General features: G+C 45.0%; 1 protein-coding gene across 2 annotated transcripts in view; it reads left to right on the top strand.

Moving 5' to 3' along the window:
- Positions 1–11714, top strand: part of TJAP1 (tight junction associated protein 1) — an 86691-nt gene extending 74977 nt beyond the window's left edge. The window contains exons 8-12 of one of the 2 annotated variants that reach the window (XM_068232569.1): positions 124–190; positions 6596–6625; positions 6925–7032; positions 7437–7520; positions 8684–11714. In XM_068232569.1, the coding sequence (XP_068088670.1) occupies positions 124–190; positions 6596–6625; positions 6925–7032; positions 7437–7520; positions 8684–9847 (1453 nt within the window). In that variant the 3' untranslated portion in view covers positions 9848–11714. The remainder of the gene's footprint in view (positions 1–123; positions 191–6595; positions 6626–6924; positions 7033–7436; positions 7521–8683) is intronic. The other variant, XM_068232570.1, reaches the window with a different exon arrangement.
- Positions 11715–17556: the final 5842 nt, after the last annotated feature.

Here is a 17556-nt window from a genome sequence, read left to right as displayed (position 1 = left end):
TGTCCACTCCTGTGACTTTCTAGGTTGCAGCTCTGGAAAGAGACTGGGTTACAGTAGAGTGGGTTTGGCCAGCGTTTTGGTTGTGGTGTTTTTTTTTTTTTTCTAATTTTATCTTGTCCTTAGTTTACAGAACAGCTACACAGCCTCGCAGAGGACCAATCAGGATCTAGAAGAGAAGCTGCACACACTGGTATGTGTCTCAGAAACCCCCCCCCCCCCCCCCATATGACTGAAGAATGGTGTGGTCTCATTACTGAGGCATATCCATATGCTTTTGTCTTATACGTGGGCTTATAACCCAATGGTTTGGGACAAATCTGTCCACTTAGTGAGGAGTCCATCCCAAATGTCTGAACTGTCCAGTTGCTGGAGGATGTGTTGACCTTTAGGAAGAAAATATGTATTTTAAGTATTGAATGCTTAAAAATGCTATAAAAATGGTGTCCAAAAGCTGAGCTGTTCAGTTCCTTAGGTATGGTCACACGTCCTATGTCTGGCCAGCGGGAAGGGAATACACAGACCTTTCCAGTTCTTCAGTACCATGTTAAGTGTGTGTGTGTGTGTGTGTGTGTGTGTGTGTGTGTGTGTGTGTGTGTGTGTGTGTGTGTGTGTGTGTGTGTGTGTGTGTGTGTGTGTGTGTGTGTGTGTGTGTGTGTGTGTGTGTGTCAAATTAAGGCCTCGCATCCACTTGAGCAGAAAACTGGCATTTTGTCCGTTCTCCACTCATTGCTAAATGGACAAAGAACAAATCCTATTTTATAAATGGAAGCCGTTCACACTTGTCAGTGTGCAATGGATCCGTGAGATCCGTTGCAGTAAGCGGACTGCACTTCTGTGCAGTCTGTGATAATCCTGGGAAGGCGGATGCATTCCCCCATTTAGCCTCTGGGGGTAACACATCTGCCCGGGCTCCAGCTGGACCCTGGGAGTGGATATTGAACTATCGACTCCTGCTGATTTGGCGCAAGTAGGAACCAAGCTTTACTGGTTTTATTAGCTTTGTAGTGCAAAGCTAGCAGCAGCACTAGGATTGATATTAGAGCTGTGCTGAGATTTTATCTACTATAGAGTTGTGTAAATTGGCAAATGAGTAAAGGCTCCAAATGAGGTAGTTGATGACTACCCTGAGCTAATAATGTATGATGGCCTTTAGTTGTGTCAGGCAGGGGAGCTGTTTAGGGTGTGTGCATCCATAGTGGTGGGTATGTTGTATATCCACCAACCAGGGCCGGATTTGTACTTTTTACCGCCCTAGGCCCACTATCTCCAGCCGCCCTGTGACACAGTGGGGTTAAGATAGGGATATCTGACATAAGGCAGGAGACTGGTTAGGGATACTCATAGATCAGGAGGAGCTTAGGCTATGGTAGGAATAGATTCTGAGCTCCTCTGAGGACAGTCAGGGACATGACTATGCAGTCTGTAAAGTGTTGCAGAAGATGTCAGGCCTATATAAATACATAATATGTAATATGGTAGGATATTAGACTACAAATATGGTAGGGATTAGATCATAAGCTCCTCTGAGGACAGTCAGTGACATGACTATGTACTCTGTATCATGCTGCAGAAGATGCCAGCGCTATATAAATACATAATTATATGGTAAGGCATTATACTATGACTATGGTAGGATTAGATTGTGAGCTCCTCTGAGGACAGTCAGTGACATGACTATGTACTCTGTACAGTGCTTCAGAAGATGTCAGTGTTATATAAATACATAATAATAATATGGTAGGACATTACACTATGACTACGGTAGGATTAGATTTTGAGCTCCTTTGAGGACAGTCAGTGACATGACTATGTACTATACTGCAGAAGATGTCAGTGCTATATACATACATAATAATAATATGGTAGGACATTAGACTATGACTATGGTAGGATTAGAGTGTGAGCTCCTGAGGACAGTCAGTGTCATGCCTATGTACTCTGTACAGTGCTGCAGAAGATGTCAGTGCTATATAAATACATAATAATAATATGGTAGGACATTAGACTATGACTATGGTAGGATTAGATTTTGAGCTCCTCTGAGGACAGTCAGGGACATGACTATGCAGTCTGTAAAGTGTTGCAGAAGATGTCAGTGTTAGTAAAGGGGGAAGGGGGAACACTAGATGGCAGAGAGGTGGCAGTTAAAAACAGAAAGATAATCTGATGGTGAGGAAAGTGTAGAAAGAGGAGGAGGAGGAAAACAGACTTTTGCAGGACTGCAGTCTAAGCTGCAGTCAAGCTGTGCTTTTGGTCATGCTGGGGAGGAAAGATGTAAATAATCAGCAACAGCCCCCCCCCCCCCCCCCCCCTCCTGTAGGTGAGCTTATCTTTATTGCAGCTGTCTGGCTGCTAATATCTTTATAACTATTTAGTTACTTGACTCTGACTTTTTCCCAGTATTTCCCTGGACCCCGCTGATAGGAGCACTTACATCTCTTAAAGAGAATCTGTACTCTAATATTCTTACACTAAAAAGCATACCATTCTATTCATTATTTTCTCCTGTGCCCCTCTGTGCTGTTTCTGCCACTCTCTGCTGCAATCCTGGCTTGTAATTAACAGTTTTAGGCAATGTTTACAAACAAACTAACCAGCTTCTAATAGGCTCAGCTAAGCATAGTGTGTGAGTATGCAGGGGGCCTGCAGAGGGTGTGTATGGCTTCTACCAATCACAAGCAGCCCTGCACATTCCACACAATCAAAGCCTTAGCCCGACAAACAGGACAGAGGAAAGATACATTGATTTATTACAGAGACAGTGTAATTAGGAAGAGCTGCAGTAAGCCCCAGCACATTAGAACAGGCATAGGAACTCATAGGATAGAAGAACTAAGGCTGAAAAAATTGTTACAGAGTCTCTTTAAGCTAAGTACTCACGGGGGGGGGACAATTGTAGCTGTCGCTGCACACGGGAGCGTGTGCGCGACAGTTCGTCAACAGTTCGGCGACAGCTCGTCGCCAAGTCCCTCTGCATCCACACTGCAGCAGAGGGATTAGCGATGCGGCGGAAGCTGTCGCCGAGGTTCCTCCCCCCCCGCCGGAAGCTCCATGTGCCGTGTGTGGGTAGCTGTCGCTAGCCCGCATACACATGCGGGGCTAGCGACAGTTCCGGCGAGGTTGCGGCGACGGCTGTAGCCGGCGATTGAACATGTCAATCGCCTGGCGACAGCTCCGAAGGGGCGACGGTTCGGGGCGCGCGCGTCATACACACGGGCGAACCGTCGCCGCAACACGCGCGTGCCACGTGGTTGCGGCGACGGCCGTACCCCGTGTGTATGAGCCTTTAGTCAACAGCGATCTCTTGAATATCCGGGGACAGACAAGCAGCCCGGAGAAAAAGGGGGCGTGGCTGCAGAACACACTGCTGTACAGAGAGGAGGAGGAGGACTCCTCCGGGAGCGACAGGCATTAGTGTCACTTTGAGTTGCCTGTAGCCTTGTCGCTCCCTGCCCCTTGCATGCCCAACTGTGCCAAACCCAGCCATCTGTGGCTGCCGTACCAAACTCTGAAGCAGGGCAGGCGCGGATCTGATCAGGCTGGCTGTATAGCACACCATCAGGACCGCAACCCGCTGCTAGGGTGAAAATGCTTTTGCAGGTAAATTGCCAGTACTACCCCACTGCCCGCAGATCGCCCTTGTTATTCAGGCGCCCTAGGCCCCAGCCTATGTTAGCTAGGCTGAAATCAGGCCCTGCCACCAACCCTAATGCATCCATAGGGAGAGATGTGTGGTGAAATCCTATTGTTGGGTGTGTTGTTTATGAATAGAGATGTGATTGGGGGTGTGTGGCCACTTCATTTCATTGGTTCCTTATTTGTGATAGATGGATACATTGTCAATCTGTTATGCATCCATAGTTGTGGACTTGTATTGGTTCTGCAGTGGTGGGCATATAGCAGATCTGTAGTGGTGAGAGTGTAATTGGTGGTGGTCATATAGGGGTTCCATAATGGTGGGTGTGCAGTTGATACACAGTGGTGGGCATGTTGTATATTCAGAGTGGTGGGCATGGAATGATTCCCAAGTGATGGATATGTAGTGTGGCTCCATAGTATTGCGTAAGCATTGGTTCCATAATAGTTGCCTTGTTCCTTAATAGTTCCTTAATGGTGGATATGGTAAAGGGGTGTAGTGTTTCCATACATAGTTGTAGGCATGTAGTGGTTCCATAGTAATAGATGAATTGAATATTAGATCAACATCTGTGTTTTGTTACTTTCTGATGACCCACCTGGGAGTGCATTGGACCAAATGGGTTTAGTAGCAGGACCTGGAGCCTCCTCCTATTGTTACAAGCGAAGAAGGATCCGCAAACCAGATGAGGTCGGTGAAAAAAAGCTGGTATTCTTCATTGAAAACTCCACATGACAGAGGACACTTAAAACCACATAACCATAGTTGTGGTTTTAATTGTCCTCTGTTATGTGGAGTTTTCAATAAAGAATACCAGCTTTTTTTCACCGACCTCATCTGGTTTGCGGATCCTTCTTCGCTTGTATTTGTAGATTGGCCTGGCTTGCCAGATCCTGCACCGACTGGTATGGTTTGAAGGGGGGTTTGAGCGTTTATGAACTTTCACTTTGCCTCCTCCTTTTGGCTGTCTCCTTTGTCTGTCAATTTTACTAAATGCAGATTGTTAGTTAATGACAGCTCCAGTCTGGTCTTAAAGCAAACCTTAAGTGATTTTGAAATAAAAAAAACAAATACTTCCATAAGGAGGGGAAAGCTCTGGGTTCTATTCAGTCTTCCCATTCCTCTCATGGTCCCTGTGTTCCAGCAGGATCTCCCCTGTTTAAATCTCCTGCCACGGGAGGCTTCGGGAGGCTTCAGGAGCGAGAGTGCTCCTGAAGACGGGAGGCTCTGTGCTGCAAATGCGCAAGAGCATGCTCGTGCATGCGCACTACGGAGCTGCCCGAGTGCTCCTAAAGACATTTGAAAGCCTCTCGTGGTGGAAGACTGCTAACGAGGGTGACAGCGCTGAAACTAGGGAACCAGGAGAAGAACAGGAAGGCTCCTTGGGTATCTGTTTTTTTTTTTATTTCAAAATTCAGGTTCACGGGGAAAAAAAAAATAATCAAACAAACTTACCTAAGGAGAGGAAAGACTCTTGGGCCCTCCCCTTTCAATCCCCTGCTGGAGGAGGCTTCGGAAGGTTCCCGAAGACAGGCGACTCTGTACTGCGGATGCGCAAGCGCAGGAGAGAGCATGCTCGCACTGGGGCAGTACGGAGCCACAGGCTCCTGAAGATTTCCGAATCCTCCTGCGCTGGAACGAGGGATGGGTGAGAGGAGCTGGAAGGCTCTATAGGACGTAGAGCCTTCCATCTTCGGATGTATCTGTTTTGGTTTTTTTTGTTTTTTTTGCCGGACCCATTCATTTTAAAATACCAAACCTCTCACTTGTGTTACTGAATTCTGTAATCTTTGTGAATCGACTTTTATTGAGGTATTTACGGCATGAGTGGTAACAGTCTTGGTGAATTGGCACTTGACATGATGTTCAGTAAAATCAGCTGTTTTCTGCATTACCGCATACTCTAATGCTTAGTGTATTAAGGCCAGTGTGAACTGGTAATGTACTGTAGCTACTCGTAATCTAAATTGGAAGGCACTGCCCGCTGTAAAGGGGGGTGTTAACTTACCTATGTCTCCACCTATACCCGATGTTGTCCATGTAACGCCACTTCTTCCTTTTTCCTGGATAGAAGGAGGTATTAGTGGAGTTATGTGGACCACAAGTGGAATGCATCGGTTATAGGCAGCATAGGTGAGTTAACCCCCTCTCTGCCGCGCACAACGCTGTCTCCTTCAAATTTCGATTAAGAGTAGCTACGTACTTGTAGCTAACATCACTAGTGTAGTGTAAATACACTTTAATTGATTGACCTTCGGTCATGTGTTGGGGCTGTGTGGTTGTACCTTTTTATTGTCTCAAGCACAATGAACAGACCATTATCTCCATTCTATGACTACCCATAGTACTAGGTCTGTGCCAGAAATAAGTAGCAACAAAACGCCCAACAGTTTGCTGGGAGTGGAATGAATGTAGTTGAGTAACAATTTTGAAATTAAACCACCAGCGGTGGCGCTCGCAGCAATGTCACATCTATATTACAGTTCAGATGCCTAAGACAATCTTATTTGATCATTGACTCTGTGATAGGTGGCGTATGTATATATCCTCAGTGAAGCATAGATATTGTGGGGTGTATGCTTCTCTGTCATAGTGGATGGTGGAATTTGGAATTGCACCGTTCTGCTTATATTTGTCTTAGGCATCTGAACTGTGATATAGATGTGACATTGCTGTGAGCGCCACCTCTGGTGATTTGATTTACATATTTTAAAACAGTGTGTGTGAACCGGCAATTCTCCAACGCCTGTGACAGCGTTCTCCTATCAGCGAGTAGTGTATAGTAGTAGCAAGGGTAACAATATTTAATGGGATGGTAGCGCTTTTTTGTTTGGCAACTGTAAGCTGTTAAAGATGTAGTGCATTGTATACAATGTCTCTGCCTACTAAATTGATCTAACTATTTCTCTTTTGATCTAACCCTCTCTCTCTTTCTGCCTCATGATGTCTTTTTTACAGGCCTCATTCAGCCAAAGCTGGATCTATTCAGTTGCGTTTGGTAGTTTTGGGGGTAGGGTGGGAGGGAAGCTGGTCACAATTCTGTTCCATGTCTCGTCCTGTCTGGGCACCTGAACCCTTAATAGCTCCAAGCCTCTTGTTGTCCACCCTCCAGATGTTCCCCCATGGCCACTCTAGGAGAAATTAAATGTTGGCCAAAACCTTCTGTATGATGGACACTTCTCAGTTATCTGTCTGCTGTGTTTTTGGACACCTGTGCCTTCCCTTTACCTACCCATCAGTCTATGTGGACCCCTAATTTCAACTGAAAACTGTTTCTTCACATACAGATAAAAAAAGCTGAGATGGAACGCAAGACCCTGGATTGGGAGATAGTGGAGCTCACCAACAAACTTCTGGATGCAAAAACAACCATAAATAAACTGGAAGAGTTGAATGTTAGTGTCCACTCCTCTTGATGTTCTCTGTCTCCTCTCCTCATCTGATCCCCTCATATGTTGCTTGGCTACTGTTCTGCTCCTCCTCATTTCCAGCTCCTCTCCTCTGTTGTTGCCTTTATCCGTTGTCCTTGCTAATTATTCTTCTCTGCTTTTCCCGGTTTGTTATGCAACTTCACCTATTCTTATTTGCTGCCCTCCCTCCCCCCCCCCCCCTCTCCCCTACATCTGCTTTCATTTTCTTATGTACTTGTCTGTGCTCTCCCCATCTACTCTTCCTTCACATCTGCTCTCCACTTCCATTTAGTTTTAGTAGTTAGTGCGACTTGGCAGTGAGTATGATGTATGTATGTGTATGCGTGCGTGTGTGGCCCTGGAGGTTCACTATTTTTTATCTCCTGCAGGAACGATATCGTCAGGACTGCAATCTGGCTGTTCAGCTGCTGAAATGCAATAAATCTCATTTCAGGAACCACAAATTTGCAGATGTGAGTCTGTATTGTCTCATAATGGATGATACTGCACCTGTTATGTAGAAATAGGGGAAATGCAGCTGGGAGATTACTTGGGAACTACTGCTATGTAATGTAAGGGTAGGTAAGGTATAGGTGTACAGTAACTGTCTGTGAACTGGGGGTATTGCAGTGTAGGTGTACAATGATGATCGTGAATTGTGTGCGTATAGCAGTGTAGATGTGCAGTGATGGGTGGTGAATTGAGGGTATTACAATTCACTATTTTCCTTCTACACCTACATTGCGTTTTTATAGCAGTGTAGATGTGCAGTGATGGGTGGTGAGCTGGGGGTATTTCACTGTAGATGCACAGTGATGGGTGGTGAGCTGGGGTATTGTAGTGTAGATGCACAGTGAAGAGTGGTGAATTGGGGGTATTGCAATGTAGATGTACAATGATGGGTGGTGAACTGGGGGTAATGCAGTGTAGATGTACAATGATGGGTGGTGAACTGGGGGTAATGCAGTGTAGATGTACAATGATGGGTGGTGAACTGGGGGTAATGCAGTGTAGATGTACAGTGATGGGTGGTGAACTGGGGGTATTGCAGTGTAGATGTACAGTGATGGGTGGTGAACTGGGGGGAATGCAGTGTAGATATACAGTGATGGGTGGTGAACTGGGGGTATTGCAGTGTAGATTTACAGTGAGGAGTGGTGAACTGGTGGGTATTGCAGTGTAGATATACAGTGATTGGTATTGAATTGGGGGTATTGCAGTGTTAATGCACAGTGATGGGTGGTGAAATGGGGGTATTGCAGTGTAGATGTGCAGTGAGGAGTGGTGAACTGGCTGTATAGCAGTGTAGATATACAGTGAGAAGTAGTGAACTTGGGGTATTAAGTGTACAGTAAGGAGTGGTGAACTAGGGGTATTGCAGAGGAGGTGAATAGTGAATGGGGGATTCACTACCCCTCACTGCAGTATTAGCATATTGTGACATGTCATGTTGTGAATTGGAGCTACTGCAGTGTAGGAGTACAGGGAGGTTTGTGAAATGTGGGGGTTTTTAGGTGTGCTTTGAGATGTGGTGAATTAAAAGTATCGCAGTGTAGGTGTTCAGTGAAAATATGGTGATTTTTGGGTGCGGTTGATAACAGTATATTTATGTTTTTGGTGTTTCTGCCTCTTGCAGTTACCCTACAAGCTGCAGGATATGGTAAACAAACATCTGCAGAGTGGAGCCCCCTCTTCTGGTTCAGGACAAGATGTACCTCCTCCTGTGTTGTCTCATTCAGATGTAGTGCCGACCTCGGTAATCGCCCGGGTTTTAGAAAAGCCTGAGTCGCTCATCCTGAACTCTGCCACATCCAGCAGTGGCAGTGGTCCGACAGCTGAGGATGTCTTTGTGCATGTTGATATGAGTGGCTCCAGCCAGCAACAAAATGGCATCTTACAGAAACAGGAGAGCACAGACAGTGCTAGTGAGGAAGTTTCAACCTTTGAAAAACTTAGTCCATATCCAACTCCTTCACCCCCCCACCCAAAGTATCCAGGCCGCAAGGTGATAGAGTTCTCAGACGAGAAGGTTCGTATTCCTAAAAACAGTCCACTTCCCAACTGCACCTATGCCACTAGACAAGCCATCTCCCTTAGCCTGGTGCAAGGTGAGAATGATAGTCCAGAGAGACACCGTACCGTACCAAACAGTCCAGCATCCTCAGGCAGCTACCCCCAGCGAGCACGGAGTGCAGACAACCCTGCACGATCTCCAGTAAGCAGTGCTGCCCCTAGTTCTGCTAGTTCTGAAGAGGATATGTTGGCCAACTGGCAAAGGATGTTTGTGGACAAGGCAGCGCCAAGTACTGAAGGGTCACTGTCCCACCGAACATCCTATAGCCGGGACACTGCCCTGGAGTTGCAGCAGAGATTTAGCCGATCTATGCAGGAACTGAGCCGTGTGGCCCAAGCATTCTCTGAGCGGGAGTCCTCTGGCAACAGTTGGTTAAGTAGTCAGGAGTCAAGCTTTGATATGGAGAGCTCAGGCACAAAACGAGGACATCTACCGAATGAATATGGCAAGGACTTCTCCAAGGAGGAGGCTCAAGACCTCCTTTCTGGAGCTGTGGAGGAAGAGGAAGACAGGGAGGATTTACCAGTCACATCGGAGGACTTAGAGGAAGAACAGGAACTAGAAGATCAAATCCAAGCGATCCAAATAGAACCAGAACCAGAGACTTCCTTGGAGAAACCTCTGGGTGTCCGCCCACACCGAAGCCCAAAGCGAATGGGTGTACATCATTTGCTTCGCAAGGACAGCCTGACACGAGCTCAGGAACAGGGCAACTTACTGAACTGAAGGGGAAGGTCTGATGGTCTCACTTAACAGTATATGCAGATAACGAGGCCTCATGATCGCTAGGCCTGGTCCATTCATTGCTGTCTGCCACCACTTAATACATGCCCTACAGGAGGTGGGTTACTCTGTGACGTCACAGGAAGTCCATGACACATATACAACACCATACACAAAGTGAGAGGCAATAAGCCTTCTGTGGGGTGCAGAATCAGTGGCAGGGTAGAACAGCAAAGTTTTCGCTTTCTCTTCTGTGGAGCATTTCAAGGGTACCTAAAGCGACGTGGCATGATTAGAAAAACATTGTAAACTTGTGGTACCAATGCAACTTAGAAACTGTCCGTCTTCGTTTTTTTTTTTTATTGTGAGGGTTAATACACCAGTGTTTTAAATCTACAGTTTCTCCTCATTCTGGATAATTAGACCTCTGTGTGGCTGTAGAAAGTCTTCTGATAGCAGGATAATGAATATAAGGTCAGAAGGTCAGGACTTCTCCACATACAAGCTGAATAAACAGCAGGATTAGTAGTGTGATATGAAACCCGGTTCTCACGTCAAACGCTTTCATGCCTTGAACCTAAAATGAGATTCAGGGACTCCAGAAAAGGTCTAGATAGGATTCTTACAATTGCAAATCTCATAAGTGTATTTTTCAGTTCAGGTTTGCTTCAGTGTCCTGACAAAAAGGGAACATTGCAAGGTGCTAAATGTTGTTGCAGTTCCTGCCATTTACAGTATTATTTGTCATTTCATGCTGTTGCGACTAATCATTCATAGAAGAGCTTCTGGACATCTATAGCATCCATCCACATTCACCTTCGTCTTTGTAGACAAGCTTAACTGCGAGGACAGAAATCTGGGAACTGTCATTGATGCATTTATTTTCAGGCTGCAAGTTTGGTGCGGTTTCATAGACAAACCTCAGTACCTTGTAGGACACTGCCCTTCAACAAGCATGTGGGCTGTGATTCTTGAGGAATTCTCCAGTCACATAAGCTTGTTCCAGACACTGAAGGCAGGATATGGATGCTCTGAAGCTTGCAACTTGGCAAATAAATCTGACAATGACAGCGTGATAAGGAGAGGTGACCGTCTCTTCCAGAGTCTGCTGTACCGGGGATCTCTGATTTTCAGCTACTGTATATGCACAGCGGGTTCCTTCTCTCTTTTGCCTCCTGGGCTTCTGTGTTGCAACAACTAATACCTCCTGCAGAAATGTGAACAGGTCAGCTTTAGGCATTATCACTGTATGAACACTGAACAGTAGTCACCGTGGTGCCACGTAGCTAATGCTAATGGTGCTGCACATGGAGAGGGGTTGATGTGGCTCTCAACCCCCGCAGCCTTTTAACACACCTAATTACCAATATTTTGTAACTTTACATTAGAACTAAAGAAAAGAAGCCCAAAGTATAGCAAAGTTGCTGAAATGACATTGTTGATAGTCTAACCTTTTTAGGCTTTTATGCTGATCCTATTTCGCTATTGTTTGTGAAAACATTTCCAAACCAGCCTGATCCCTGAATGTCAGCCTCCTCCACGTTTCTACACAGGGGCCTTCTTCATGTTTCTACACACGGTGTTCCTCCGCCTCCTCCATGTTTCTACACAGGGGCCTCCTCCATGTTTTCTACACAGGGTGTTCCTCCGCCCAGGGCCGGGCCGAGGCATAGGCTGAAGAGGCTCCAGCCTCAGGGCGCAGTGTAGGAGGGGGAGCACAATTCATTCAGCTGTCATTCCTAATTGTGTTTGAAGCAGAAAGAAATGAGAAAAAGGGATACATAGCAGTGACTGCAAGCCAGATAACTAGATATTAAGGTGTTGGGGAGGTTGTGGGCTCTTAGTCTAATAGCAATCAGTGTGTGACAGCTGGGGTGGGAGGGATGGGGAGGGGCCTCTTAGTCTAATAGCAATTAGTGTGTGACAGCTGGGGTGGGAGGGATGGAGGGGCGCACTTTGGTGTCTCAGCCTTGGGTGCTGGAGGATCTTGTCCCAGCTCTGCCTCCGCCTCCTCCATGTTTCTACACAGGGGCCTCCTCCATGTTTCTACACGGTGTTCCTCAGCCTCCTCCATGTTTCTACACAGGGGCCTTCTCCATGTTTCTACATAGGGTGTTCCTCAGCCTCCTCCATGTTTCTACATGGGGTCATCGTCCGCCTCCTCCATGTTTCTACATGGGGTCATCCTCCGCCTCCTCTATATTTCTGCATGGGGCCCTCCTTTGCCTCCTCCAATTTTCTACACGGGGTCCTCCTTAGCTCCATGCTTTGTTTAGTCACACATCCATAGATAATCTGAAATTGATGAAATATATACAGTATATCCCTAAAGAGGATCTCTAGTGACAGAAGTATTATAAATGTAGCAAGTTATTCACCCACTTTTACAGTACTTTTCCTGGTTTCAGCATCAGAATCCCTTCCTATAGTTACAATATATACAGCTGTATATTGGTGTGTAGCCCTGCCCTCCCAGTGATATTTAGCCTAGGCTGTTTATTATGCAGAATTCTCCTCCTAGAGCATTCTGGGAAACCATGTGTTATTTCTTCTGGCTTCGGAACACACAGTAAACAAACATTCTACCTTGATGCACCTGCCAGAAGTAGAGATGTCACCACCTGTGATAAATTTCAGAATGTAAATCGAGGTAACAAGATTTTAAAATAAGCAAACCCTAAGTAAATACATTTATAAATGTAAAAAAAAGTTCATTACCTTCTATCAAGTAAAGTTCCTCTTCTTCAGCCTTATAATAGAGGCAGGTTTCATTAGGTGCTCTTTATAGACTGTCCAGGCATTTCTCCTGTGTTGCAGCATAACCCACCTCCTTCTATGCAATCCAAGCTCCTGACTCGCAGCACAAACAGATGGGACTGAAGAGGGCAGTCAGCGAGCGTCTCAAAGGAATACTCCGTTTTCTTGTGACTTGGTTTGTCTTTATGTATACTTTACATTTAATACTTTTTGTTTGTGTGGTGGAGACATTTCTTTTCAGTTTTAATTTGTGTTGTTTTTTTGGATGGTGTCCATGTCATCTTTGCCTGAATCCGTACCTTGCCGTACTCCGCTGAAATTCTCATGGAATTGTAGAAATACACAAATCTATTTTTGTACCCAATGCAGTATTAGCCATCAGTCCTTGCCTCCTCATTGCACAAAACAGCAGGTGAGCCGCCTCCCCATGCTGATCCCCATGGGTAGCCATCACTTCTGATGCCATGTTGTCCCATGCCTCCTTGTTCTCCATGCATCATTCTGTGTCCAGAACGTCATCTCTCACTGATCATCAACCATGAACCTAAAACTTCCTTGTCCTCCTAATGTCAATGGACATACACCACCTCCATTTTACAGCGCGCCTTACTGCTTTCCCTCATGATATGACCATGCACCTAAGGTATACTGCTCACGCTTATGTCAAGCACTCTACATCTGCTCACCCTATTGCTCCCCACTGTTCCACCTCCTCATCCTGATGTCAACTTGGAAACTGCCATGTGCTCCTCCTCTCCCCCAGTACTTCACTGAGCATTCAGCATCTAATCATTGGCGTTACCGAGTGATCCCACCTCCTCATCATGATGTCACTAAGCATTCAGCATCTAATCCTTGCCGTTACCGAGGGATCCCACCTCCTCATCATGATGTCACTGAGCATTCAGCATCTAATCCTTGCTGTTACCGAGGGATCCCACCTCCTCATCATGATGTCACTGAGCATTCAGCATCTAATCCTTGCTGTTACCGAGGGATCCCACCTCCTCATCATGATGTCACTGGGTATGCTGATCATACGGTTATCCATTTCTTCATTCTCCAGATGTCACCGTTGATGACTGCTGATTGTCCTTTTACCTAGTGGCCTACACCTCCTCATGCCCCTGATGTCATTATGCATTTAGTACTGCTTCCTCCTTGTCCTGATTTCAGACTGTTAATCTCGCCTAAATTTATTTTCTGACATTTTCAGAGCTGATGTCTATTTTCCAATAACAAATAAACTATTTTAAATGTAACAGCTTTTCTTCAGTGATTCTAGAGATGATGGAGTGAAGCAAAGGATTGGTGAACATACTGGATTATGACTGCTGAAATATGACTATATATGAATATATTGGTGGGTTATGACTGGTGAATAAATTGGTGAATTATGACTGCTGAAATATGATTGGTGAATATATTAGTGGAATATTATTGGTGAGTATAGTGGATTATGAATGATAAATATATGGGTGGATTATGACTGGTGAATTTCAGAATCAGAAAAACTTTATTCACCAAGTGCGACCAGTTTTCACCCGGAATTGTTCATGGTAAGACACGGCATGAGATACAACAGGCATCAAGACATACAGATAAACAAAGTGAGGTTGACATTGCATGGATCATCATTGCAGAAACGGGGCGCGGAGGCTGCAAGGCGGTGGGAATGTGACACTAAGACTTGAGCATAAGAGGGTGAGCGAGTTCAAGAGAAGGACCGCCTGAGGAAAGAAAGAGTTCCTGTGTCTGGTGGTTCTTGTGGCGATGGTTCTGAGGTAGCAGGCAGAGGGAAAGCGGTTGAAGAAGTGCCAGCTGGGGTGGGAGGGTTCGTAAAGTATCTTGAGTGCCTTGGACCTCAATTGGTTGGTGTATAGGAGGTTCAGAGGTGGCAGGGGAGATCCGATGATCCTCTTCGCAGTGTTGATGCCTCTTTGAAGTGGTGGATAAAGACTGCTGAATAATGACTGGTGAATATATTGGTAATTACTGTATATATGTGTGGAATATGAGTGGTGAATATATTGGTGGATTATGAGTGGTGAATATATTGGTGGATTATGAGTGGTGAATATATTGGTGGATTATGAGTGGTGAATATATTGGTGGATTATGAGTGGTGAATATATTGGTGGATTATGAGTGGTGAATATATTGGTGGATTATGAGTGGTGAATATATTGGTGGATTATGAGTGGTGAATATATTGGTGGAATATATTGAATTATGACTGATGTATACGGTATATGTGTGGATTATGATTGGTGAAATATGATTGGTAATTATATATGAGTGGAATATGACTGGTGAATATATTGGTCGATTTATGACTGGTGAAAATATTTGTGGAATTATGAATTGGTGAAATATTATTGGTGAATATATTAGTGGATTATGATTGGTGAATATATTTGTGGATTATGACTGGTGAATATATTGGTGGATTATAATCGGTGAATATATCTGAAGAATGGGGTAAAAAGTCATTTTTAGTGTGGTGTTGGTGGCGGTGGCAGAATCAACTGAGTGTTTTGCCTCTTTATGGTCTGTAAATCCAAAGCAGAATTTTTTGCAGCATACTTCTAAGGTGCACATGGGCAGACTCCTGAATAGAAAACTAGACAACCCCGTGTCAATGGGTACAAGTAGATTTGACCCTCTGGTGTTTTCTCAATTTTGATTGGAGGAATGAAGTAAAATTTAAAAAATGCAATTGTTTTTCGCATATGCTAATTTGAAAGTGCTTAAATGGACCCTGAGCCCTGCATAAAATTGGAATTTGGACATACCTGGGGCTTCCTCCAGCTCCCTGTAGTCCGCTCCAATATTACCGGCGGGAAGGGTATGGCATCATTTACAGAGTGCGGTTTATATATGGTCTGCCGAATGCTGTAAGTAAACAGCGCTCAGTAGTAAAGCAGTTAAGAGCATTTTGTAAGACAAGCAAACATATTTTTGAACTGTTGACTTAATGGACAACTGTAATGAGAGCAATATGGTGGCTGCCATATTTATTTCCTTTTAACCACTTCAGCCTTCAGTCATTTTCACTTTATGCATCTGAGCAAATTTCACCTCCCATTCATTAGCCTATAACTTTATCACAATCAACTGATCTACATCTTGTTTTTTTCCGCCACCAATTAGGCTTTCTTTGGGTGATACATTTTGCTAAGAGCTACCTTACTGTAAATGCATTTTAACAGTAAGAATAAGAAAGAAAAAAATCATTATTTCTCAGTTTTTGGCCATTATAGTTTTAAAATAATACATGCCTCCATAATTAAAACCCACGTATTGTATTTGCCCATTTGTCCCGGATATTACACCGTTTAAATTATGTCCCTATCACAATGACGACAATATTTTATTTGGAAATAAAAGTGCATTTTTTCCATTTTGCATCCATCAATATTTACAAGCTTGTAATAAAAAAATAGAAATATTTCATCTTTACATAGATATTTAAAAAGTTTAGACCCTTAGGTAAATATTTTTTTTTTTATTCTAAGGGTTTTTTTATTAAACATTTTATTTGGGTATTTTTGGGAGGGTGGGATGTAAATAGTAATTTTTTTGTAATGTAGATGTAGTTTTACTTTTTGGCCACAAGATGGCAACCTTAGGTTTGTTTACATGATGTCACTCTAAGCGTAACATGTACTCTTAGGGACGTAGGAGGCAGAAAAAGCAAGTCTTCCGAGAGAAGTTGTTGCTTTTTCTGCATGGGGAGAGGCTTTTTCTGCAGGGGAGAATGGCCCGATTAATTGATTCCTGGGCTAACGATCTGCGGCCGGGAGCGCGTGTGCACACGCGAGATTGGCCGCGGGAGCACACATGGCCTCCTGGACGTAGCTACTAAGTCCAGGAGGAGAAAGTGGTTGAACAGTACCAGTTGCCTCGCAGCCCTGCTGATCTTCTGCCTCGAATACTTTTCTAGCCATAGACCCTGAACAAGCATGCAACATATCAGGTGTTTCTGACATTGTCAGATCTGACAAAATTAGCTGCATGCTTGTTTCTGGTGTGATTCAGATACTACTGCAGCCACATAGATCAGCAGGGCTATCAGGCAACTAGTGTTGTTTAAAAGTAAACAAATAGGCAGCTTTCATATCCCTCTTATTATGTCCTTTAACCACTTGAGGACCGCAGGATATCGTTAATTGGCCACTGCAGCTTTAAGGCCACGCTGCAGGGCCGCACAACACAGCACAGCACACAAGTATTCCCCCCCCTTTTTCTCCCCACCAACAGAGCTCTCTGTTGGTGGGGTCTGATCGCTCCACAGTTGTTTATTATTTTTTCTTTATAAATATTTATTTGTAATAAATTTTGCTTTTTTTTAATTTATTTATATTCCCCTGCTCTCCACCCCCCCCCCCCCCCCCGGCCAGTCAATCAGGATGATCAGCTGTCATAGGCTTCAGCCTATGACAGCCGATCACTCCCCAGTCTCAGTACAGCGCTGCTGCCAATCGCATCGCTGTACATGTAAATAGACGTCGATCACGCCATCTAACAGCCTCCCAAGCTGCGATTGCCGCTCGGAGACTGAAGAGGGGGTGGAGCGCCATCCCCCAAGCAGGAGATGCGCGTGCAACCTGCTGCCCCAGAACTTTACGCCAATTGGCGTTAGGCGGTCCTGGGGCTGCCGCTGTGACCATGCCCATTGGCATGGGGCGGTCTTTAAGTAGTTAAACAGAACCCGAGGTGGGCAGATGGGACTCAGAGGCATGTTCCCACACTGCCGCTCTCTGCATCCCCACTGTCACGTTAGAGTCCCCCTAAGATTAGTGACCATATTTGTCGCCATCTCAGAGGTAAAGGTGTGGGAGAGGGATTCCTTGCTCAAAACTCTCCCTAGGGTCGTTCCTGCAGGGTTTCCAGAGCTGCCATTGAGCAGCTCTCTCCCTGACTGCGACCCCTGCCACTTCCCCGCCTTTCGG

Source organism: Hyperolius riggenbachi, chromosome 4, assembly GCF_040937935.1.
Source record: "Hyperolius riggenbachi isolate aHypRig1 chromosome 4, aHypRig1.pri, whole genome shotgun sequence".
Lineage (NCBI taxonomy): Eukaryota > Metazoa > Chordata > Amphibia > Anura > Hyperoliidae > Hyperolius > Hyperolius riggenbachi.
The sequence above is the reverse complement of the archived record's forward strand: the minus strand, read 5'-3'. Positions and strand labels throughout refer to the sequence as shown.